The sequence below is a fragment of the Taurulus bubalis genome (assembly GCF_910589615.1).
Source record: "Taurulus bubalis genome assembly, chromosome: 11".
Taxonomy (NCBI): Eukaryota; Metazoa; Chordata; class Actinopteri; order Perciformes; family Cottidae; genus Taurulus; species Taurulus bubalis.
The window spans coordinates 4,998,239-5,024,023 of NC_136599.1; the positions used below are offsets into that span (position 1 = coordinate 4,998,239).

Below are 25,785 nucleotides of genomic sequence, written 5' to 3' on the forward strand. Positions count from 1 at the left end.
AGGTCAAATTAGCTCTAATAAGTGAGATGAATCTCATAATTGCATTATAAATGGAGGTGGCATTAAAACTATTTCCCACTGTGCAGTAGAATCCACATTTTACTTAAATGTGTACTTTATTCGTGATTTATTCATGAACACATTTTGGAATAAACCCACCCAACAAAAGTTTGATCACCTCTGTGCTGGCATGGCAATGTCCACAACTTGCGCATCAAACAAATTGAACAAATATCTGTGTGTCTCTATTGTCTATAGGGACATTTCAATTAAATAAATAAAAAATAAAACCCTGTGTTGTGGCTCGTGTGACTCGGGAGCGGCCGCTGCGCTGCGCGGTGGGAAGAGAGGGACAGGGGAGGAAGCACGACTCGCTCATCGCGTCATTCTGGGTTCAGGCGCTGAGCAGGAAACAGCCTTTCCTCCTCGGATTGTGTCGCAGTATAGGAACAAACAACACAATTCCGTCTTAGCTCAATGCACCCCTCGGCACAGAGCGCGCGGAAGCCGGTCAGAAGGAAACATGCCTCCTTCGGTAGCGATAGCCGTCCTGTTGCTCGGCGCCCTGGCTCTGGAGACGCGCCGGAGCGCCAGCGCGCTGCGCGTCCAACAGGCGTTCGCGTCTCCAAACCACACCAATAACTTCGCGGTGGACCCGGTGTCCCGGAGGGTCTACCTGGCCACCGTCAACACCGTGTACCAGCTGAACGGCACCCTGAGCGTGGAGGTGGAGAAGAGCACCGGCCCGGTGGAGGACAACCTGTTGTGCCACGCGCCGCAGCTGCCCCAGGCGCCGTGCGAGCATCCCAAAGCCCTCACGGACAACCACAACAAGCTCCTGAAGCTGGACCGGGACCAAGGGGTCGTGGTGGTGTGCGGGTCCGTGTACCAGGGCTTCTGCGAGCTCCGGAAAATGGGGAATATCTCGGAGATCGCGGTGGAGTTCCCGCACCAGGGAGAGAAGACGGTTTTCCCCAGCATGCTCAACATCGCCGCCAACCACCCGAACGCGTCCACGGTGGGGCTCATCTTCAAGAGCCACGGGGGCAGCACCCGGCTCCTGGTCGGGGCCACGTACACCGGGGCCGGGACACAGTTTTTCCCCAAAAACCACAGCAAGGAGGACCTGCGCTTTGAAAACACCCCGGAGATCGCCATCCGCTCCTTGGACATCAAGGATCTGTCCCGGCTGTTCACCTATGACATCAACCCCTCGGAGGACAACGTGTTCAAGATCAAACAAGACGTGAAGACCAAAAACAAGCTGAACTTCGTGCACGCGTTCATGCAGAAGACTTATTCCTACATCGCCTTCAATAACGACGCGAAGATGGGCCACAAGGAGAGCCAGCCCAACAGCATCCTGGCCCGCATCTGCCTGGACACCGAGAACCCGCGGAAGCCCAGCGGGCCGGAGAGCAGGAAGCTCACGGAGTCCTATATCCAGATGCCGCTGCAGTGTGGATTTAACGGGAACATCTACAACCGGCTGCTGTCCGTGTACCCGGCGGAGATCCAGGCGGAGGACGGGCGCAGCTCGGAGCCCTACCTGTTCGGAGTGTTCACCAAGGCGGACAGGAAGGCCGCCCTGTGCGCCTTCAGGTTCGGGGACATCGACGAGGAGATCCGGCAGGGCCGCCGCAGCTGCTCCAACTCCCCGAGCAGCGACGTCCAGGTGCTGGACAGCGTCATCCAGGGCTCCGGGGCGGCGTGCATCCAGAAGGGGAACCTGGTGGTAAGAGCTGTGTTTCATGTGGACGTGTTGCGTTGGAAATGTGTGTGTGTGTGTGTGTTTGGTTTGATTTCACGTGGTGTGTTATGCCATTAAATCAAACAAAAATTATCAAGTGACATTGGACGTTAGTATGGAAGCTCGTTTCCGCACACAAAAAAAAGAAAAAAAAAGTCATAAATATGAGATAATAAAGTCGAAATTATGAGATAATAAAGTTGCGCTCTTACTATCTCATAATCTCGATGAATTATGACTTCTTTTTTTTATTTTTATGTGGAAATGGGCTTCCATACTGTAGAGTCTAATTTGACAGAACAAATTAAGCAATCGACTAATTGAGGCAGTATCTTGATGATGCAGAATACAAATAAATTGTTCTCCACTTTTCGATTTCATATTATCAGAATCAGAACCATTTATTTGCCAGGTATGTTACACATGAGGACAAACAACTACAATCAACAGTCACCAAAGTGCATATGTGAATAGAAACATTCAGTGTACAATAGAATATCATGTATGTATCATGTATCAATGTATGCATTATTTTATGAACGTTATTGGATAATGACAATGCATACGTCTCCATTGGACGAAGCCTGGAGACATGCAGATTGGAGCTTAAGTGTATTTAATAAACCTGCAATGGTCCTGCTTCTCATCGATGGAGATATGCACGCTCATATCTGCTGCATCTCTCACGGCTTCTATCCTCTTTCGCCCCGAGGCTCATGACTTGGAGAGAGGATCTCCGGTGTCACGAGTAGAGGTCACGATAGCTGGAAAGATGCTGCCGCGCCGCGCTGGGGGTTATGGGAAGGGTGAGGCAGCAGCTCCCTGTCTTATCAAATAGGAAAAAGAGGAAAGGGCCAAATAGCCTTCTTTGTTTTTCCACTTCAACCTCAGACATGTTGTTTTTTTCCCTCCTTTTTATTGAGTGTGTGCTGGTAACTATAACCGAACCACAATTTTAGCACAACATTAGTGAATAAAAGGGCGGCTTTGTCGTAAACACATGGCTGAATGTTATCTCGCTTTTATGCTTTCCGCTCGCATGAAAAAAAAAGAAGAAGCATATTTTCCCTGAAGGAAACTTTTACCCTTTATCTTGAGCTTTGCACGGTGAAATAGGAACGCCGTGAAATTCCGGCTTTTTTTCTTCTTCTCCCATTGTGGCCGTTCAGACAGACGGAGCGGAGGTCAAAGGAGGCCGGGCCGCGACCACCGGGTCAGGAAGCCGCCCTCCACGCCGGCCCGGCCTTGTCGTCTGTGGCCCCGGGGCCACTTCTCCCGTGACCAGTTTTCTGAATACTATCTCAATTGGCCCACAGGCCTTCTTGAAATAGAGAACCACTCAGTTCAAAGTGGCTTTTTTTCTCCAATTTTTATTCCTCTCTTATTTTTTCTTGCTGTAATGTTTGTCAGTTATTTGGCTTCACCGCAGTCAACGTGAATTACAAGTAAGATAATATAAGAAACAGTAAAAAAAAACACACTGGGAGTTCAAACATGTGCAAACTCAGCGAGTATCACAGTAACAACCTACTTCCCACTCACAGAATTAAGTAACTCTTTCTTAAGTTTCACGTTTGTGTTGCAATGGCCGCTGAAATGCGATCTTTTGTTTTTTTGTAGTCGACAGTCTGAAGGCCAACACTGAGGGAAAGCCAGACACAATTTATGATAAGAGACACAAGGCCGTGAGCAGAAGGGCTCGTGGGAAACGACTCTACAAATATCCACTCTGCTTAATTCTTTCTCTTTTTTCTGCCTCTGCCTTCGCACGCTCTGAAATATTCAGAGAATTCCCAACAGATCCCGGTGCTCGTCGAAGCGTGGCACTAATGTTTTATCATCGCCGGCTGAGGATTTGACAAAAGCGGAGTCTTATGAGTGTTGAAGACCCTTGTAAGCTCCTTTCAAGTATTCCGAGATGTCTAAAAAGTGATTTGGAGGAATGAGCGGCTCCGCTGTGATAGCTGCTATCGGCTCTTGTTCTCCACTCCGCTTTCATCCTGCGCCGCTCTGTTCTCTGCTGCTCTCTAATCTGTGTGTGTGCTTCCGTGTGCGAGCTAATGAGCATCGATCTCGCTCTGGTTCTGGGTTGCAGCTGCAGCTGGAGCAGCTGGACTGCGGGGCGGCCCACCTGCAGCACCCGCTGGCCCTGCGGAGGTCCCTGAGGGCCGCGCCTCTGGTCGAGTACACGGGCCTCACCTCCGTGTCCGTGGACAACGTGCACAACCACACGGTGGTTTTCCTGGGAACCGGGAACGGGCGACTCCGTAAGGTGAGACTCATGAGGAAGACCAGCAGCACGGACGCATGCGCTCACACACACGCACACACACACACACACACACACACACACACACACACACACACACACACACATACACTAACTGTAAGTCTCAAGACTTTGCCCTCAGGTCTCTAGTCAAGACGGGAAAGTCTCGAGTCTTGATTCGAGTCTTGACTGGAAAGTCCAGAGTCAAGTTGCGAGTCAAAACGAGCAAAGTCTCAAGTCAATCACAATGGGAAAGTCCCGAGTCAAGTTTTGAATCAAGACAGGAAAGTCCCGTGTCAAGTCTCGAGTCAAGAGGGGAAAGTCTCGAGTCAAGTCCACAGTCAATACTTTAGTGAAGACGGGAAAGTCTCGAGTCAAGTCTCGAGTCAAGTCTCGAGTCAAGTCTCGAGTCAAGACGGGAAAGTCTCGAGTCAAGTCTCGAGTCAAGACGGGAAAGTTGCGAGTCAAGTCTCGAGTCAAGACGGGAAAGTTGCGAGTCAAGTCCCAAGTCAAGACCTGAATCAAGACTCTAATCAAGACGGGAAAGTCCCGAGTCAAGTTTTGAATCAAGACAGGAAAGTCCAGAGTCAAGTCTCGAGTCAAGTCTCGAGTCAAGACGGGAAAGTCTCGAGTCAAGTCTCGAGTCAAGACGGGAAAGTTGCGAGTCAAGTCCCAAGTCAAGACCCGAATCAAGACTCTAATCAAGACGGGAAAGTCCCGAGTCAAGTTTTGAATCAAGACGGGAAAGTCCCGAGTCGAGTCTCGAGTCAAGTCTCGAGTCAAGTCTCGAGTCAAGCCTCGAGTCAAGTCTCGAGTCAAGTCCCGAGTCAAGTCTCGAGTCAAGTCTCGAGTCAAGACGGGAAAGTCCTGAGTCAAGTCTCGAGTCAAGTCTCGAGTCAAGTCTCGAGTCAAGTCTCGAGTCAAGCCTCGAGTCAAGTCTCGAGTCAAGTCCCTAGTCAAGTCTCGAGTCAAGACGGGAAAGTCTCGAGTCAAGACCCAAGTCAAGTCTCGAGTCAAGACGGGAAAGTACCGAGTCAAGTCTTGAGTCAAGTTTTGAGTCAAGTCTCGAGTCAAGTCTCGAGTCAAGTCCCGAGTCAAGTCTCGAGTCAAGAAGGGAAAGTCCCGAGTCAAGTCTTGAGTCAAGTCTCGAGTCAAGTCTCGAGTCAAGTCCTGAGTCAAGTCTCGAGTCAAGACGGGAAAGTCTCGAGTCAAGACCCAAGTCAAGTCTCGAGTCAAGACCCAAGTCAAGTCTCGAGTGCAGTCTTGTTTTGTTGACCACCGCATAGTTTTTCTTCGTGAACAACATCGTTGGTGTCACGTTTTCCAGCTGTCGCTCAGTGATGTCACATCTTCCTGGTTCTTCTTGCAACTGGATGCTGGGGGACCAGTTCCAACCGAGTCCATCTGGGGAGCCAAGTGTCGACCTGCATGGGAATGAATAGCATTAAGGGAAATGATGTTATCTGCGGCACACTTTTTGAATAAGGGAAGGCTAAGCTAAGTCACAAGCTTTGTGTTAAAGTCCAAGTCGAGTCTGCAGTCACCAAACTCTCGAGTCTGACTCGAGTCCCAGTCATGTGACGGCTGTAAGTGCTCCCAAGCGAACACACACTACCTCTAAACACGGTTGCAGCAGATGGCCACCACTAAAAAGGAGTTCATATTTATTTAATGTGAATGAGCCCTCAAGCCTGGAAAAGAAACTATGACTGTAAAAGTTGCGCGGCTCTGATGTGGCTGCTGAGTCTTTCAATAAACCAGACAAAGGTGTGTGTGTGTGTGTGTGTGTGTGTGTGTGTGTGTGTGTGATGAAACACTCGCAGGAATGTCTGCTTTCATCTCGTAGGTTCTCAGCCCCGTTCATCCATGACCCATCACGGCCCATTAAGTCGTCCTAATCACGCGCTCTAATGGCCCTCAGACCTGGTCATTGTCTGGGAGATCACCAGGAAGACGTTGAACAAGAGCGGTCGACGAGGTATGACTCGGCGTGTGTTGGTCCGCTTCCTCCACATCTGCAGGAACAAAAACCTTATCCCGTTCAATTAACGGCATTCCTTAATTCTGTCTCAACAACATTCCTGGTCACCCCCGACCGAGCTGAGCTGCCTGCAAGCTCCTCAGCTGTCTGTGGGGAAAAACAACATAAACCTACTCCAAAAGCTTCGTGCGCCTATTGTTTTGCGTTAGGCGGGTACTTTATTATCATTTTACAACATTAAAACCACTCTGCTGGAGGGGCGTGTCTTCGCTGCAGAGGAAGGCGCTGTTTGAGCCCCAGCTGAGCGCGCACATAGTTTCTGGAAGGTTTATATCAGATGCACAACATTGGTGTGTGTGTGTGTGTGTGTGTGTGTGTGTGTGTGTGTGTGTGTGTGTGTGTATGCTACAGTATGTGTGTGTTTGCTTGATTGCAGGGTTGACTGTGTTTTTGAGGTGTTTGACTTTGTCTGTAGGCCAGTGTGAGTGGTTTAGTGATTTCATGTGTTTACTCAGAGATGACTGCATACCCTGTGATTATGTGCTATATGTGTGTGTTCTCTCTCACCGTGTGTGTGTGTGTGTGTGTGTCAACCTTGTTTCATAGGACGCACGGTATTTCGTGTGACCTTGGGCACCAACATACTCTGTGCTTTTTAGCTTTATGTGTCTTTTAATGTTCGTGTATGTACGTGTGTGTGTGTGTGTGGCAGCGTCTGTCTGCGCCTCTGTGTGTGTGTGTGTGTGTGGTGAGCCCTGAGGATAGAGCTGTTTCAGAGGTTAATGGTGCTGTTAGTGTGTGTAATGTGATTCTGACTGTGAGTTTGGCTCAGACTAAACACAGGGGAACAGTGGTTGAGATTAAGTTAGGCCTCTTTTACTGTCTTTGAGAGGGGCCCTCAGTGAAGTAATTTGTAATTACATGCATTTCTTAATGAAGTCTCCCCCTCCCCCATTACAGCTGACTTCCATTTTTCTGCCCCTCTCGCAGTGACCGCCTATTATCTCACTCAGTTTTTACTCCCGCAGACGCCCCGCCCCGCCGCTTCCCCGCTCCTCTCGGGGCTCCGTCTCAAATATAAAAGGCCTCTTTGATTCATTTTTGCAAACAAACAGACGTCATCTCTTTCTCCCTCTTGTCCTCCCATCTCTTTATACTCCCTCCTTTTACACACCCAGGTACACACACACACACACACACACACACACACACACGGACAGCAGCTGAGCACTCCTTAGTTGAATGGCGTCTTTCATCTGCAGGCAGATAGACAGAGAATGGAGTCAGAGCGACCCGCCAGTACAGCAGGTGTTTTGTTGGTTGACCTGGTGGCGCTCTGGGCCACAGCTCTCCTCAATCTTCCTCTTCCTCCTCTTCCTCTCGGCTCCTATTCTGCTCCCCGTCCAGGTGTGTGGGCTGCTGTTTACCAGCTCCTCACCGTGTCACTCAGCGTATGTGTTTGCAGTCTCTTGGGTGTGGGGTGAAGACATAGCACAGCTGCTTGCTATCTCCCCGGCAGAAGTGTGTGTGTTTGTCTGTGTGTGTGTGTGTGTGTGTGTGTGTCGATGGGTGGGTGGTATTATAAAAACGACAGTGATATTTGGAGGTTGAGATAACGCCTCTCATCACAGGTTAAGCCAATGGTTTGCTAAGCTTCTGTCTGCTCTGGTTTAACATTAACCAGCAACGTCTCAGTGGGTGGTGATAGTTTGTGTGTGTGTGTGTGTGTGTGTGTGTGTGTGTGTTTGTGTGTTCAGCGGATGGAGAAGTGAAGGAACCCGTGCTTGTCACCAGATGCCGGTCAGTTTGCCAGTTCCTCAGGATGTCTCCATTGAAGGGAGACCCAACAAATCGGAGAAATAAGAGCTTTCACTGTCTGCGTGACAGGAAGTCTCACTCGGCACAGTTTGTTTTCGCTACACAGCTCCGTGTGTGTGTGTGTGTGTGTGTGCATATCTCTGTGCGTACGTGAGAACATGTCACCCGTTTGTATTATCTAGAGCTGCAGGAAGGCCGGCGCGTAGATAAATCACAGCTCGGCGAAACCAGATTAGGAGCACAGCTTGAACAAAAGGACCTCCTAAAATATATTTTAAGGGTTGGGAAAATATATTTGGAATAGAACACAGGAGCATTTGTGATTAAGAAAGTACAATTAACAGAATCCGGCAGCTAACGCATATACATATTCATCTTTTAGTGCTGACTTGTGTATCTCAGTCGGGTTCAGAGCGAAAGTTTCCCCACAATGAAGGTGTTTATCTTCCCGAAACACCTTCGGGCTCCATGGCCTCGGAGTCAGACGAGTGATCATGATGTGGATTGCTGGTCGTGAATCCGCTGCCGAAAGCAGGTGGAGGAAATGAATAAAAAAAAAAAGTAAAAAAAAACAGCTTCCTCCGAGAGAAAAAAACACCTGGTCCTGAATTTAAACTGAGTTGCTTGATCAACAGAAAAAAACTGCTGCGCTCACATCGAGTTCTTTTTGTTGAATTAACTTGGAGGGAAATGTTTACCTCAACCCGCTCCAACCCGTGTCCTCTGCTCTTGTTGTCTCCTTCACAGCTGACCCTCTTGCCGAACATGACCTTGGCCAATCAGTGGACGCTGAAGCTGCCCGCCAGCGAAGCCGTCCACCACATCATGACCTTCGACCCCAACGACAGCAACTTCCTTTATCTCATGACCTCTCACCATGTAAGAATGTGGCCGGGGAGACGGCTCCTCTCTCAAGATCCATCTATTGATTTCTGCTCTGCCTCTGATTTATTCACGTGGGCTGTGGAGCAACGATCAGACCTCATTTCACATCCAGCAAATCCTCCTCCTCTCCTCAATTTGGCCGATATTTGCAGGCGTTATTGACGCATCTCCAAACCAGTGTGTTTCACGACAATCGGACTCATGACAGGACGTGGCGTGCACCTCCAGCACCTGAATGTCAGTGTATCTCAGTGGTTGTCAAACCTTTTGTTTTTCACGCCCCACTTTGGAGGAAGAAAAATGTTTGTGCCCCATCGACCCAACAAAATAGTTAAAAAAAATGGTCCATGCTGAATTATTTGTGTGAATCCTCCATCTGTGCTTTTTCAAATAATAGAATGAAGAAAATTGTAATCACTTTCAAGTAAACCAGATTGCTCCACCAGACAAAAACAAATAACATGTGCAATCACTTTGTTAGAACAATGCTCTATCTGTGCAAAAAATAACTCATATTTGGAAAAACAAAATAGTTTATTGTGGCTTTGATTAACCTGTTTTCCACTGAATATCTTTTCAAGATAATAACAATAGCGTGCAAAACAAAACAGATGTGTGAGCCATCACGTTATCAGCATCAGTGGCTGCAGTGAGCTGCTTTTTAAATCTAAAAAAAAACAGGGTTGTAGATTTGATTCGGCCGCTCTCAATTCATGCTCAATGTTGAGCTTAGATCTGTATTTTGTTTTTAGAGATGCAACAGCAGAACAAACTCTGGTTTAACTCGTCGTCCCACGGCTCAAGGTGACGCCGCTGGTCCGAAACCCCAAACATGTTTGATTAGCAGAACAGAGAAAAGCAGCAAAATGCTCCTGTAGCACTTTATGATAAGTACAAATTATTACTATTTAGCATTAGTAAAGCATGAATAAACACTTAATTAATCATGACATTTATTAATGCTTTGTAAGGCACAAATAGTCCTCACTTTAGATTAACTAACGAGTAGTAACTACCTGAATGAATCATGAATTGTACACATCTAAATCATTATATGCATAAATAAATGCATGAATAAATGACATTTAAATAAATAAAAATGATCATTTACTAACACTTTATATAGATCTTATCTAAAAGTCCTTAATACTTCATTTACAAATGTGGAATCCATCATTTATAAAGTATGAAAACCCAATCATGAGACATAATAGTCAAGCTTATTAATCAAGAATGAAAAATGTAAAACTGTGTCTATGAATTGCATACTAATGAGTTACTAATGAGTATTCATGTTGGAATAATGCTTTATAAATGATGAATTAAGTGTGTATTCATGCTTTACTAATGCTAAATAGTGTGCACTTATTATAAAGTGCTACTGATGCTCCAAAAGTAGGAAGCTGGAATCATATTTGTTCTTGATAAATGATGACCTGATAATCAGAATTGTTGTTTCAGGACAAGTTCATAGTGCATGAATCTTTCATCTAAAACATAGTGTGTTTAAGATGTTGTGTGTGTTTGTGTGTAGATGCTCAGGGTGAAAGTGGCCGACTGCGACCAGTGGAGGAGCTGCGGCGACTGCTTGGGCGCGGGCGACGCCCACTGTGGCTGGTGTACCCTGGAGAACCGGTAAGAAGCGCTCGCAGTTTGTTTTCCTTGCTTCTCCCTCTCTCCGCTCTCCATCTCTCCAGTTAAACGGCCGGCTCGCACTCACAGCCTCTCCCAGTAAAAAAAAACGTATAATTCATCCAAATTATCACACGCCACATCCTTTGTGCTTTAGAAACGTCTCCACTGTCGGCATTTAAGCGGCGATCACGCTGCAGCTGTTGACACGAGTTAATGCTCATTTCCAAGCAGTAACAGAGCAGATTGATGGCACAATAAAGCCATTTGAGCTTTATCGTTTTGTCTACTTTTAGCGTTTGAATTGATAGAAGAAAAAAAAAAAACACCCACAGACGCTGGTGTGCTGGTTTTCATCGCCTTCATTCTCAATTTTCAAAAATGTTGCTCGGCTGAATGAGCCTTTGGCAGCGAGGGAGCGTGATTTTTTTGGGCGGGGAGGGGGGAGCCTGGAAAAGCTGTTGTTGGATCAAGCTGAATTGATTTGCTTTTCATTAGGCCTCAGTGGTCTGGGGGAGTCACATCGTTGTCCCCTGACTCCCTGGTAGTTTGGGGAGGGCCCGGCGAGGAGTGACTTGGCGAAAGAGAGAAAGCACACTGTGATTAATGTGGCTCTGTCAGGGACCGGCTCTCTGGCTGGAACGTGTGGCGTCGAGCTATGTTTGTTTGTGTGTGTGTTGTTGTTGTCTTGCGTGCGTGCATGCATGCGTGCGTGCGTGCATGTGCGTGTGTGTGTGTGTGTGTGTGTGAATTGGTTGGTTGCTTGGTGATTAAAGCAGATCAGACGAGATAGAGCATTTTGTGATGAGCTGTGCTGCGGCTCTGGAGGCGCTGGCGTCGCCAGGGGCCATTCAGAGCTGCAAGAGTGGAACGGATGAGAGTTGTGTGTGTGGTCAGACCGTCTCGCTGTCATCTCCTTGTCTCCTCTCCTTATTTTACTATGTGTCGTCTCTTTATCCCAGTCGCTTCACTGCATTTTTTCTTCTTCTTTTACCCTCGTGATTCTCTCTCTCCCTCTCTCTGCCTTCAGCTTCCTTCTTTCTCTCGCCTTCGTATTTTCCAGTTGCTTTGAGAATTTAGCCCCAACTCTCAGCCTCCCTGGTCCTCGTCTCCTCGTCTCCTCCTCCTCCCCCAGTGCCCTTGTCCTCCTCTCTATCCCTCTACAAAGGAGCGTTGATTGTGATGATGGTGGTGGGAGGGGAGAGCGCACACTGGTTCTTTTGACAAGGAAATGTCAAAGTGTGTAAGCCTGTGTGCAAGTGTCAATGCGAGTGTGCGTCGCTGTCTGGCTCTCGGAGGCCAGGGAGCTGATGTCATGCGTGTGTGTGCGTTTGATGCACTGTTTGGCCGGTCATGCCGAGAGAGCTGGCGCTGTGGCCCTCTGAGCCCGAGGGATCGTGGGGGTTGATGTGTGGGGGCGGATGGACGCCTCCATCACCTTGCTGCCTGATACAACTAGAGAAAAGAGAGGAGGAGGAGGGGCTATCTGGCAATCTGTGAAGTTACAACTGTCTCCGTGGGTTTGATTTGAGCCACGGGCGTGACGTCCCTCAGCACGTCTGCATGTAGAGCATGTCTGTTCGCTCTTTGGAGTCGACATTGTTGTCTGAATAAGAGAGCGAGATAGTCCCCCTCCACCCCCTGCCACAGATAACGCTCAGTCCTTGATCACTCTCCAGCGCCGGAGCCGGTTTAATCTGCCACATGTCACAAGAAAGCACTTAAATATCTTTATTTGAATCAAATTATGCGTCATGTGCAGTCTTTGCTTTTCACAAATTATCATGCTTATCTCCCAGTGACTTTGTGCGAGGTTGTGCGTGTGTGTGTGTGTGTGTGTGTGTGTGTGTGCACTTAGGAGCTTGCATGTTCTCCGGCTGTTTAACAGTCTCACTGGTTTCCCACCTTATCTGATGAAATGACACTTAGAAGGTGGTGAGTTTTCTCGGGTCATATTCTAGCTGCATATGTTGACTCTGTTTATTTTAAGAAGCTGTTTGAAAAGTCAGCATGCAGTTGAGTAGTGTGTGTGTGTGAGAGTGTGTGTGTGTGTGTGCTGTATGTGTATAAATGTTGCTTTTTTAGGGAAGAGAAAAGTGCTTTGAATGTATTTCTTGCTCACTGCTGCACTTGATCAAAGAGTTGTGTAAATAAGTGGGCGAGTCGTGAATGCATTTAGGGGAGAAAGAAAATAGATACAACAAACAGAGAAAGACGAGTACACCGTGATGTGATTTTGCCAGCCAGTCGTTTCAAATCACGCAGCGTTTGTTGATGTTCATCCGAGACCGCATGTCTTTTTCTCTTTGAGATCATAAGATGACATTTCCTAGACGTCTGTTTCCCGTTTATATCAAGTGGCATCTATGATGTATTCAGTACTTAAAGATAAAGTCTGGAGTTTACTTGATAATCTAAATATATTCTTCCAGATGGAAAACAAGCAGGGCACTTTGGGCTCATTGTAACCCGAGAGGAAGTTGTGTTTTACGCCGTGATTTTGAAATGAAACGTAAATGAATCCCAAAACAAGTGACATAATTCATGTGACAAATGGTTGTGATCTCAAAGATAGGGCCGTTTTTGTGATGTGTGTCTGCAGCATCGAGGACCAAAAAGCACCGAATGCTAGCATCAAATTAGCAAGTTAGCATTTGTATATGTCTTGGTTTAGGTGATGACTAATGTGACACTATTTCATGGCTATTGTTTGAGAAGTTTGACATGATTTGTGAAACATATTCTATATGTTTGATTCAGAGCACTAAACAAGCAGCAGACAGCTAACGGCAGTGTGAAGATAAAGTGGAGTCATGTCTCTCTGAGCAGAGTCTCTCTGTGTTTGTTGTAATTGGAGCTTCTCTGTTTGCCGGCTGCTTCTAGTGTTTGTGAGTCTCTCCAGCTCCCCCCCCCCCCCCCCGTTTGGGTCCGTTGATAGTGTCCCAAAGCATTGTTACGTTTTATGCACTTATTTTAAGCCCAGATGTGAGATTTTTCCTAAACCTAACAACGTCTCATCTCCCTGTTAAAGTTTAATTGGGAGGGGGGGGTGGAAGAGTTTTGTTTTTCCTGTGCCGATCGATATGAGTTCCCGGGACAAAGGATGTCATATGTGTCCAGATTGTAAAGCCCTCTGAGGCACATTTGTGATTTTGGACTATGCAACATAAAGTGACGCCAATGGCTCCGACCAAAACATCTGTATGTGACGAGTTGGAATGAGAACCTGGTCTCTGTTGTGTCCCTCTGGCTGGCTCATGGCCACCACCCTGCAGTTAGCACTGCTAGCACTGTTAAAACTGTTGTTAGCACGTCGTTTTGTGCTGTTAGCACTGTTGTTAGCATGGTTTGTGCTGTTAGCACTGTTAGGACTGTTGTTGGCACTGTTTGTGCTGTTAGCACTGTTGTTGGCACTGTTTGTGCTGTTAGCACTTTTAGCACTGTTGTTAGCATGGTTTGTGCTGTTAGCACTGTTAGCACGGTTGCTGTTGTTTGCACTGTTTGTGCTGTTAGCACGGTTCATGCTGTTAGCACGGTTGCTGTTGTTTGCACTGTTTGTGCTGTTAGCACTGTTAGAACTGTTGTTGGCACTGTTTGTGCTGTTAGCACGGTTTGTGCTGTTAGCACTGTTAGAACTGTTGTTAGCACGGTTTGTGCTGTTAACACTGTTGTTGGTACTGTTTGTGCTGTTAGCACGCTTTGTGCTGTTAGCACTGTTAGGACTGTTAGCACTGTTGTTGGCACTGTTTGTGCTGTTACTAGTCGGCAACTCTGAGCGTTGTGGAGCAAATAGATATGCTCTAAATTCCTTATCGAGCACCTTTAAAGACTAAATAGTCTCTGGCCACGCTAAGCTCAGTGAGGCTGTGCAGTGTGCATACATGCTAGTCATGCTAATGTTTACAGTGTTCCCCGTCTCAGGGCAGGCTAGTGGTTTTAGTTTAGCAGGTATGGTCATAAAACATTGAATGTTTTAACTGGTGCTGAATGAAACATTCGTCAGTAGAATTCCTCCTCTGGACACCATGAATGTCTTTAGAAAATGTAGTGAGGTAAAAAGAGAAGAAAGAAAAAGCATCACTTTGGTACTCTCACTGAGAGTCGTACTCAAAGAACAACTTTCTGAATGGAAACTAGATCAAGAACTAAACCAGTTCTAAGCGTATTAGGCGGCTGAGAGTGTATCCAGAGTTTTGATTGTGTCTTTTTGGTGGCTTGCAGAGGCACTCAGCTCTATTTTTAGTTTCGGCAGCGAACCTCTTGGCCCCCTCGCAGCCCCTCATCAATCTGGACGTTCGCTTTTCCCGGACGCAAATACTCACACTCGGATGGCATTGTGGGCCACGCAGACACGCGCTTTATTTTAAAACAACTATAGAAGCGCGAGAGGGAAGTTGGATGTGCCAAACTCATTACGCGGCTTGTTAGGACGCCGCTATAATGGGGCCTGTTTGATTCCTCCTCACTCTGAGGTCACTTTGTCCTTCCAGGCTGCTCCGCGGATGAACTGAGCTCTGTGCCAGTGAAGTTCATTAGTGAAGCAGAGAGTGCGCGGCCACCTTGCTTGTTGAATGCCTCCTCACAATCCTTCTGTCCTCGAACGTTCATTATACTCACAGATTGGCTCGGCAGACACACTGTATTCTCTGTGCACGTCCACACAGACGCACACATTCACGGAGGCGCTGTTAGTCCACATTAAGAATCAGCAGTGTGTTTTGTGTGTGTGTTTTTTTTTTATTCAACTATTGGTCCTGCAGGACGGGTGTTGCCATAGCAATGTGTGTGACCTAGAGTCAAGTAGTCTCTTGTGTTGAGCCGAACAAACTGACAGCCGAGGTCTGAATGTGACATTAGGAGACCGGAGCACCTCATAAATCTGTGGGAAGCGGACCGTGAAAGCCCAGCGGTGAGAATTCGTCAAGTCCATGGGATGAATTGGAAACACAAAAGTTTGGTCCTCTCCGCACAAAGGATTAAACGTTGACCCCCAAAGCTCTCCGAAGATCGATTGGGTCTCCTTTACCAGCTGTGGCATTGACAAACAATTACTCTACATATGTTGCGCCACCTTTTGCAGCTTCTGTGCGTAAATTGAGTTTCTGGATTGAAGTCTCCATGACGTATCCAGTGCAATCTCTCAAATATCCTCTCTGTCTCTCTCTCTGTGCTGTAATCTAATCCGCACATCGATACGGCATGATATGAATGTGATTGTCTGTCACTTTGTTCCAGATGCACCATCCAGAAGGAGTGTGCTCGGGCGCTGCAGGCCCGCTCCTGGATCAGCATGGGCGAAGGCCCCCAGCAGTGTCCCTCCATGACCCTGACGCCTCCCGAGATCAGCATCGCCGCAGACATCAAGGTAGAGAAAATAAAACATCTCCCGCTGCGTTATTGTTGTCCCTCACACTTCATTTCCCTTTTGCTCCTCATCAAGGTATGTTTGTAATGGAGCCAGCCTATTTAAAGCGGATGTCTCATGACCACCTTTATAACCGGACACCTCTCACTATTATTACACACTCTATTATTATTATAACCGATGGCTGATAAAGTCATGCTAACACTGATTCAGCTCCATCCTCACAGTGTGTGCACGTTCTTGGTAAAGTTGGCTTTAATGTGGTTACGATCAATATGGGGATGATGTATTTTTATAGGCAAACCCCCGGAAGTGTTGTTGTTGTGTAGTCTCATTTAGCCGCTTTCTAAAGGCACGTAAAAGCTTAAAAAATCACAAGAGGGATGTTTACGGATGTATTTTATATATCGTAGAACAAAACATTACAATTTCTCACAGACTTTCTTACAGGCATCTAACCAAAAACCCATAAAACCCCCCAAAAAACATTGGCTTCGAGACAAAAGAAGGAGAAGTGCAAAAATGCTGACTCATTTCCGTTTCTGGACTCCTGCAGCACTCTATTAAAAATGTGATAACAGTGTGTGCTGGTTCCCTCTCACTGCTGCTTCGTTGGTTTTGGTTCAAGTTAAATGTTCAAAGTCAGAATATTACATAAAAAAAAAACAATGACAACGTTGTGATGTTATCAGTTTACTTCAGCGCACAACGGATCTGAACACACACTTTTATCGTGTCGTTCTTTCACAGTTAGTTAAACTGCAACCAAGACACTGAGAAACTTAGTTTGTGTGTATCACTTTGGTCGTAAAACAGCAAACCAGGTGTGTGTGTGTGTGTGTGTGTGTGTGTGTGTGTGTAAAAGCAGAGCTTCCCGGTGGCACAGCATGAGAGAGCATGCCATACACAGCTGTTTCCTTCTCTTTAACCATTTACTGACAGTAATTAACTTTTGATATCTGCCGTTGCTCGTTTGGCTCAGCAGGAAGGTTTTCTCCGGGCCTCCAGCTGTCGCTCCAAAAACACACACCAGTAGGGCTGCAACCAACGATTACGGGCATTGTCGATTAATCTGCTGATTATAAGTTGTTTGAGCTATAAAAATGTGAATCAACGTCTCCGAAAAGTCAAAGAGGACGTCCTCAAACTCAAAGATATTCAGTTTACTGTCCAGAGGAGTAAAGAAAGGATTTGACTCAAATAGATTAATCGATTATCATAAATATTTGTGGATTGGTTTCCTAGTTCTGCGAAAGATAAGTTTTCAACTATGACGGACATTCAGCCGTCATCAGATCTAATTCATATAAAGTTTAACTCTTTTGAATAAAGGGGCTGAAGCAAAATGTTGCACAGGAAACGCCGGCGTGAATTTTTTTCAAAAAGAATACAAATTCATTTTCCGAGTAGATTTTGTGAAAATTGAATCTGACGATAATCCATCTTTAATTTATTTTGTGCAAAACGAATTTGCATTGCAAAAAAAAGCAAAATGCCTGCTCTATTAAACATCTTCTCCAGCAGCCTCAGGGAGCCGACTGGACGACAACCGTCACAGTTCAGGAAATCAATACAAACTATTCCACCTTTTCTGACACGCAATCAAATTTAACGCAAAAAAAAAAAGCCTGATTATTATCACACATTAACTTCGACTCATAACCTGCGTCTGGTTCTGCATTTCCGACGTCGTGTAATTGGTTCGTGACATTCAGAAAGCTCAACCTCGCGGAGGCTATAATATAATCTGATGTGATTATTTTCATTATTTTCGAATTTGGGAGCGGCGCAGCCAAAATTGCGAAGGTAGCCCGTCCCCGTTTTCTCTCCATCGGCTTCAGCGGAAGTCGTGACCGTTGATAATGTCGCCGTTAGCAAGCGGCTCACTTTAATCCCCCGATGGCACTGACCTGTGTTTTTATACATAACCATGTGCTCTTCTCCCCATGATGCCATGCGACTTGGCCTCATGTGACTTTATTATTGCTTCATTACTACGAGACATCTGATCTCATTCTCTATCATGCTATAATAACATCATCTGCTTTTAATGCTATTTATTTTTAGGCTTCTTGTTGTCGTTCAAGCCCCTCAGCAGCCAAACTTTACTGAGCAGCTCTTCATGCGGCCTCCGTGTCGTGACAGCTGTGATCGGTCCGTCTGGTTCATTCTCGTGGAAATAATTTCTCAGGATCGCCTGGAAGGCATTTCTTCAGATTTGGCTGAAAACGTCCGTCGAGCTGATTAAATATTGGAGGTCAAAGGCAAATGTCAAGGTCGCTGTGACATGGCGACACAACCGTTTAGCCAGAACTCATGTGCTAATTATGACAAATGTCCAATTAAAAATGAATGTAAGGATAATCAGAAGATTAATAAGTGATGACTCTTAAGACATTGATGTAAACTCTAACCTGACCGGGGCATGGCAAAATGTCCACCTCTGTTATGTTTGCCATAAACGTTTAGTGGTATTAACAATCTGGGGGGAGGAGATTAAATATATATTTTCCAATGTCAATCGTAGGGACCAATAGAAGTGTATATATCCATAAAATATAATATTCAGCCTCCTTCACCACACCAACCATGTTCATAATGTTCCAAAGTCAATTGAAGACAAACTAAAATCCCTGCAATACCTTTAATAAACAATCACCTTATGTTAGCTTAGCATTAGCTCGCCAGATTAGTTCATTTTAGAGCAGTTAGTGTGTTGGCGCGTTTACTTTATTCATATCTTCAGCCAAACGTTATGACCATTGACTTTACATTTGACTTCAAAAACTGCTGATGCACAGTTGTGTCTCTGACTAATAATATAAATACAACAATTTATATTTATAGAGTGTCTCTGAAATGAAAAGTAATCTTAGGAAAAACATTTTTCACAGATTTAAGTCACATTCCAAAGTGGTCGTTTGATTCTCTTCCTTTGGTGTTATTCCCTTTTCTTTCAAATATGAACGTATAGTAATTATAAATCATGCTGCAAACATAGTATACTGGGAAGATTTAACACGAGATTGAGACGTTTGTGTCGTGTTTGCTTCTTCTCCGTAAACCTGTCCTCTTCAACCCGTCACCTGGATCTCGTATTGAATGGACTCGATTTTTAATGAAACCTCGCAAAAATATCCTGTCAGAAAGAGTCGCTGCATCACACTTTCCTTGCATTTCAACTGTTCACAGAAGCATAACAACACTCTGATAATTAGCTCTCCAAATTTTGACACTCAGAATTATATTTGACCTTTAATTACAGCTCATAATTAGACGAGCCCGAGAGACGACGGGTCATTAATTGGTTCATTAATTGTGGGTGTTTGCTTGTTATGTGGGTCACTTTGGCTTCGGGCTGTAATAGATCCACCAGCTGCCCGATCCACAGGCATCCTTCAGAGCCTCAGGAAGCGCGGCTCAAGGTTGTCTCCCCAAACAGGAAGCAGCAGGCAGGAAGTCGGGGCCTTCGGCAGGAAATGGCCGCTTCCTCCGAACAATAGAGCGGATTCTTTTTAGGACGTGTCAGCGCATGTTGCCGGCCGCTTCACCTCTAATCAGCAGATGTCCTCTTTCTTAACATTCTTCCTCCCACACCTTCTCTATTTTTCTCACATTGGAATCATTTAACTGAAATGCAGTCATGTCAGTGAGGTGTTATCTTTCTCATTACACGTCTGTCATACTTCATCACCGCTACAGCCACATTTAGACGTGAATGTAGCGCCGCGCCATCTGTTTCTTCGTTGCACATTAGTTCCTCCGTCTTTCTGCCGTTTGCCCTCCGCCAAAGACTAACTGCACACACCCTGGATTTGAATATGCGTGCGTGGGAATGTGGACGTTTTAGTTATTTAGTAATTATTTTTCTGTTCAGATGAGCAGGAATTCATATTCATGCTCCCTTTTTCCGTCGCAGGACGTCGGCATCCTGATAGATGGCAGCGTTCCCGATCTGGTCGGCTCCCAGGTGGAGTGCGAATACGGTCCGGGTGTTTCTACAGCTGCCACGGTGCACCTGGACTACGGCCCCGCTCAGATCCAGACCTGTCCCCTGCTCCCTCGAGAGAACTACCGACCCATCCCCCCCGGCACAGGTGAGACTGAGAACATCCATTTGCCCGTTCCTTATCTCTCTCTCCTCACAACCCAAGTACAGGTACGCGGCTTTAATTTCCCCCTTTTCAAAAGTTGAGGCCTCGCTGTCGGTGTTATGACAGCGATGCCGATCTCCGACGCTCGGCACATGCCGCGTTGTTGACGTGCCCTTTTTTCGTTTCTGCAGATCATCTGACCGTGTCCGTGGCGATAAAAGTGAACGGCACATCCGTGGTATCTGGGAGCTTCATCATCTACGACTGCGAGAGGACCGGAGCGATACACCCCAAGACGTCGTGAGTCGCACATTCGTTGTCACATTTGGGGGATTTATTATTCAGGGTGTGGGATGCTTTTCTTTTGCCAACTGCAAGCTTTGCTGTGATACATACATATATACCCCAAACCTCCGGCGCTGAGAAATAAAGCCAAACGCGGAACACTGCAGTTCCTCAAATGGCCACTTGAGGCAATCAGTCGCCCAATTTAACAGCAGAAACAAACAGAACCAGAACTGAACAGAGCAGACTGTCGGATGCCTGCTGCAGTAAAATCAGAGGTTTTCTCAAAGGGACTCTACCACCACTTTAGAGCCTCCAAAATCACCACAAAATGAACTTTAGAGCCTCCAAAATCACCACAAAATGAACTTTAGAGCCTCCAAAATCACCACAAAATGAACTTTAGAGCCTCCAACATCACCACAAAATGAACATTAGAGCCTCCAACATCACCACAAAATGAACATTAGAGCCTCCAACATCACCACAAAATGAACATTAGAGCCTCCAACATCACCACAAAATGAACTTTAGAGCCTCCAACATCACCACAAAATGAACATTAGAGCCTCCAACATCACCACAAAATGAACGTTAGAGCCTCCAACATCACCACAAAATGAACGTTAGGGCCTCCAACATCACCACAAAATGAACGTTAGGGCCTCCAACATCACCACAAAATGAACGTTAGGGCCTCCAACATCACCACAAAATGAACGTTAGGGCCTCCAACATCACCACAAAATGAACGTTAGGGCCTCCAACATCACCACAAAATGAACGTTAGGGCCTCCAACATCACCACAAAATGAACGTTAGGGCCTCCAACATCACCACAAAATGAACATTAGAGCCTCCAACATCACCACAAAATTAACGTTAGGGCCTCCAACATCACCACTACAGGCTGTGAGCATCTCCACCACTGCTTAGACCTTCATCCACTGCCTTCTTAAATTTGCAGGCGATGCCTTAAATCCAACCTCAATGAAACCTAAATACCAATAACCTGCGATCGCAGCCGAGCTGAGCAGCACTCAGACGTCAGCTCGAGTCTCGTCCATAACCTCTTCCTCTCCTGTGTTTTCCTCTGCTTTTCTATTTAGGGCGCCTCAGTTGGGTAAATATTGCCAACACGTCTTCTCGCGGCGCTCCATTGTGTGTTTGGCTCACTCAAGGTTTCTCAGCGCAGGATCAAATGTGGGGATTAATATGCTGTAAACGTTAAGCCAAAGGAAATTGGATGTGTGTGTCTGGCTGGCCATGTTGATGTTTGTTTTTGTGAAGGACTGTGACTCGTCTGGCCCGGCCACAAAAGAGGGTTTTCTCATATCTTGAGGCAATCCAGCTGGCTTCCTCTTGCATGTTGGACCATGTCAGAGGATCCACTTTATCTGATGGGCAGATCTGAGGCTCAGAGGGGCATCGCTGTGTGTGTGTGTGTGTGTGTGTGTGTGTGTGTGTGTGTGTGTGTGCGACTGATTCCCTGTGATTGAAATCGTTTGGGTGTGTCCCTTTTGTTCACTTTATGAAAACATCGTGGAGGTGTGAGCGCAGCAGTTGAAGGTGCACGCGTGCCAGACAGCACCCAACACTCGGCGAGCTTCAGGAGTGTGAAACTAGACGTTGGTTTGCTGAAGGTGATAATGAGCAAAGTGCCGTTCTCACAGGAGGAGCTGCTATACTCTGTCTGATTTTAATCACTTCAAGCTGTTTTTTTTAATAATCCCTAAAGAGAGTCTTATGAGCCACTTTTTTTTTCCCTTTCTCGCAATTAAACAATGTAGAGTCTCTTCTGTTTTGGTTCCATCATTGTTTTAGTCTTTTTTTCTCATGTCAAAGCTGAAAACGTTTTTTTTTTGGGCTTCACTCATCTGCACGGGAGAGAAAATATCACGTAGGAAGCCGTGTAAAAGTAAATTATAGAAAACTGACATCTCTTAGCGTGCGATTTAATTACTTTGTGATCCAAAAGCACATTTTCAGTCCAAACAACGAGGCGAGACCTCTGGATGCTCTGTCACAGCACATGTTCAGGCTGCAGCTAATGATGTGCATTATCGACTAATCTATCAGCTATGTCCTTGAATGATAATAACATAATGATAAAATAACATATAATGAAATAATAATCAGTCCAAGGTGACGTCTTCCCGATGAATCCTCAGTTTTGAGAAGCTGAAACTTGAGGAATCGATTCTCAAACTCTCGACCAGAGTTTCATACATTTTTGATAAATCCAATTATTAATTTAGCAATTAAATGGAAACAATAGTGACAGAACTTTTAAAGGAGCACTCCGCCAATTGTACACATGAAGATCATTTCACTTCTCAGTCTGTGAAACACATGATGTCTTCTGTAGCTTTCTTTTGTTTAAAGTTTTGTGGGCAGGGTCAGAAAACCCAGTGATGTCATCACAGTGATGACATCACAGTGATGACATCGAGTTTGTGTTGAAAGAGGTGAGATTGGGTGTGTCTAAAGACGATGTTATTAAGTTGCATTATGGGAAAGAAAAAAACTATTGCATTATGATTACGCATTTTTTTAATCTTGGCCCACACTAAGGAATAAAGTTCACAACATCTCGCCTTCCTCTTATTCCCTTTTGACCATATTTTATTTGAATGAGTCACCAAATTAACCAGAGATGAACATATTATAAAAGAGGAAATATACCGATACCTCACTAACCTACGACAATGTTACAAACTCCAGCTGTCTTTATTCAAGATATGACAATTTGTGTGAAATCAGTCTGCGTGTTTCCCTCTGTGTGTGTGTGTGTGTGTGTGTGTGTGTGTGTGTGTGTGTGTGTGTGTGTGTGTGTGTGTGTGTGTGTAGTCAGTTCTCCCATGACCCATTCAAAGTGGTCACTAGGCAGAGTGTTAATGACAACCAGACGATAGCATTCCAGTCTCACCAAGCAGCCCAGTAGGACAACCACCTGACCTGCCCTCTCACTCTCTTTATGTCTCTCTCTGTCTGACACACACACACACACACACACACACTCACACAAACACACACTTTTTCTCAGTTGTATTTGCATTATGTCTCAAGTTCTCCTTTCTCTCTCCCCTCGTCCGTCTCCGTCTCCCGCCTGAAATCTGCTCTTTTCTTCTGGACGTTTTCCCTCTTTGACAGAGACGTGATTGAGGATGTATGTTTAACCGCTGTGTCCACCGAGAGGCCCTGAGAGTGTGAGCCCGGCTGTGTGTTTAGTGTGTGCCTGCGTGTGTGTGTGTGTGTGTGAGTGCGTGAATGGTCATTATGCGTCGGGGTGGGCAGCGTTACTGGGTATTTACTGTCAGTGCTGGTTCATGCAGAGAGAGAGAGAGAGGGAAGGAGAGAGAGAGCGTACAATGTGTGTGTGTGTGGGTGTAAAGGTGTGTGTGTGTGGTAGTGCATAAGTGTTTTAATAGGACAGAAAGGGAGTCAGGGAAAACAGAAAAGCTGGAGCTGATAAGAGCCTAGAGGGGGCCGTCTGCTTCTAATCAGAACACACACATGTTTCGATTATGTCTCCACATCCCTTTACACCTATCCCATTCTCCCACACACACACACACACACACACACACCCCTAGTCTAGAGACCTCCTCAGAGTGGTGCTATCACTGGAGGCGCTATCATTCCTAGTGTGGGACATCTGTCTCCTCCCGGAGGCAATGCAGTGACACACACTCCTCACACTGTACAGCCGAGGTGTTCCAGTTTCGGTAGTTTATCGCTCACATGTTTCTACTCCACGTACCAAAAAAAACAGTGCAATCCAAATTCCCCGAACTCTAACCTGAACTCGTAACCTTCCTTTTTAGCTTAGTTTGTACTCGCCTGCCCGAGGTGCAATGACGTAACCGCGGCCTGCGCGGAGGCTGGATAAGCAGTCGCTGCAGAGCTTTACACACGTCTGTCAAAAGTAGCTCACTGATCGGAGTCGGGGGATTTTTGTTGTTTTAGTAACAGATGGTCAAAAACTGAAAAAAAAATCTACATTTGAGCGAATATTTTACCAGTCAAATCAAGTTGTTTACAGGAAAATCTAACTAGTCTTTCATTTGAAGCTGGCCCTGTTCCTTTGCAGGACGCGTATAAAGGCATTAAAGTCGTTCATGAATATAAGACTTCATTTAAAAGTTTATCAAAATTCCTCCTCGGGATAGAGGAGGTCGATTTATGGCGTTTTGCTCGTTACACTTGTTGTTTTTATGATTCTTCACAGTGCATTTTGTTTGCACACCCACTGGCGTTTCGGAGAACAGTGCAACGAGCAGCAGATGAGCGTCGACGCCTTAATGAGACACATAAATAAAGCCTGAGAGGGAGGATCCCCCGAATCACATAACATGTATTTACATTGACGTAATATCTATAAACCCGCAGGCAACGGGATGAGATTTTGGTCTGAGTGCTGTTGGAGAGCTAAAGTGGCGGAACGCGTTGGCTGAAATGCATTCTGGGAAACCCACCGGCGATCGTCTGGTGACGAGTCGGCTTTTTATTGGTTTGAAAGGAGTTTGTGAACCGGCTGCTTTGTAAAACAGTCCAACAACTCGCTAATCAGACTGCAAACAATGAGCAGCGCACAGACGGAAGAAGGAAGTCGTGGCCAGGATGTCCGCTGGCTACACAGGAACCCCGGAAATATAACCCCAAAAGTATAACCCCAAAAGTATAACCCCCAGAGGCTCATCCGCCGTCAGACCGATGGACGACGGCCTCATGGATTGACATTGAGGAGGTGGCCCACCAAAAAATAGAATATCTTATTATTTAACCTGAAGAGGAAATAAGGATTTTCAGACATCTGCAGCGTTAATACTCGCCATACGTCATTACAAATAACTATTTATTCTTGGACAAATGAACATTGCATGGAGTCTACACGCTGCTGATGGACTCACTCGCTAACATGTCCTCACTTAGCTGGTGTGAAACTCAAAACGGTGCTCACAATGATAGAATTACAAGAGGAAGCACTCAGACACACACACACACACACACACATCTAGAGAAGTGCTTTGGCCCAGTTTGACCTCCCGACTCGCTGTGTTGCAACTGTGGAATGAATGTGTCTGCCGCTGTGACTAATCATTATTTCCCTTTATTAGCGCTACACTTTGAAGCCTCAATCAGTTCGGCCTCTCAAAGCGAGCCACGTATTCTCCACTGTGTTTACTGCATGGGAACAGATGGGAGAGGAGATACAGAGGGGGTCGATTTCTCAACTTTGTGCATGTATGTGTGTGTCCCTCTGCGGCAGATGTGTGAGCTGCCTGAGCACCAGATGGAAGTGCTACTGGGACCCTGACAGCCACCTCTGTGTCGCCAATAAAGACGAGTCCAAGCACAACCTGCTGGAGGTGAGCGATCCTCTATGTCCTCTTTTAATAACACACAAACCAAGCAGACCTCTGCAGGGGTCTCATCATGTGAAGAGACTCTGTCGGCCCTCAGCTGTGCCGTAATGATCCGGGTCCAGACGGGTTGGGCAAGAGCAACCATGTGGTAATCCAGTTTGAGGTTGTCTCAACCACAGTATGTAGACATGTTGAAACTCTCTATAAAATCTCGGGAGTCTTTAACAGACTCCCTGAAGTGGTGAAGTGCCATTTTAAAGCTCTAAAGTTTCTCTTTTTGGCAGTTTGTGTTGACATCGCAGCATGTGGAGGAGATTCATTGTGTCTATTTCTTTTT

The 25,785-nt window shown here is 46.0% G+C and overlaps 1 protein-coding gene across 1 annotated transcript in view; it reads left to right on the forward strand.

Moving 5' to 3' along the window:
• Positions 1-523: 523 nt before the first annotated feature.
• Positions 524-25,785, forward strand: part of plxnd1 (plexin D1) — a gene marked incomplete at its 5' end in the record, with an annotated part of 65,059 nt that continues 39,797 nt past the window's right edge. Inside the window, 8 exons of the mRNA XM_079226791.1 lie at positions 524-1,735; positions 3,846-4,022; positions 8,566-8,697; positions 10,238-10,338; positions 15,571-15,700; positions 19,620-19,797; positions 19,986-20,094; positions 25,352-25,451. Coding sequence (XP_079082917.1) covers positions 524-1,735; positions 3,846-4,022; positions 8,566-8,697; positions 10,238-10,338; positions 15,571-15,700; positions 19,620-19,797; positions 19,986-20,094; positions 25,352-25,451 — 2,139 coding nt within the window. The remainder of the gene's footprint in view (positions 1,736-3,845; positions 4,023-8,565; positions 8,698-10,237; positions 10,339-15,570; positions 15,701-19,619; positions 19,798-19,985; positions 20,095-25,351; positions 25,452-25,785) is intronic.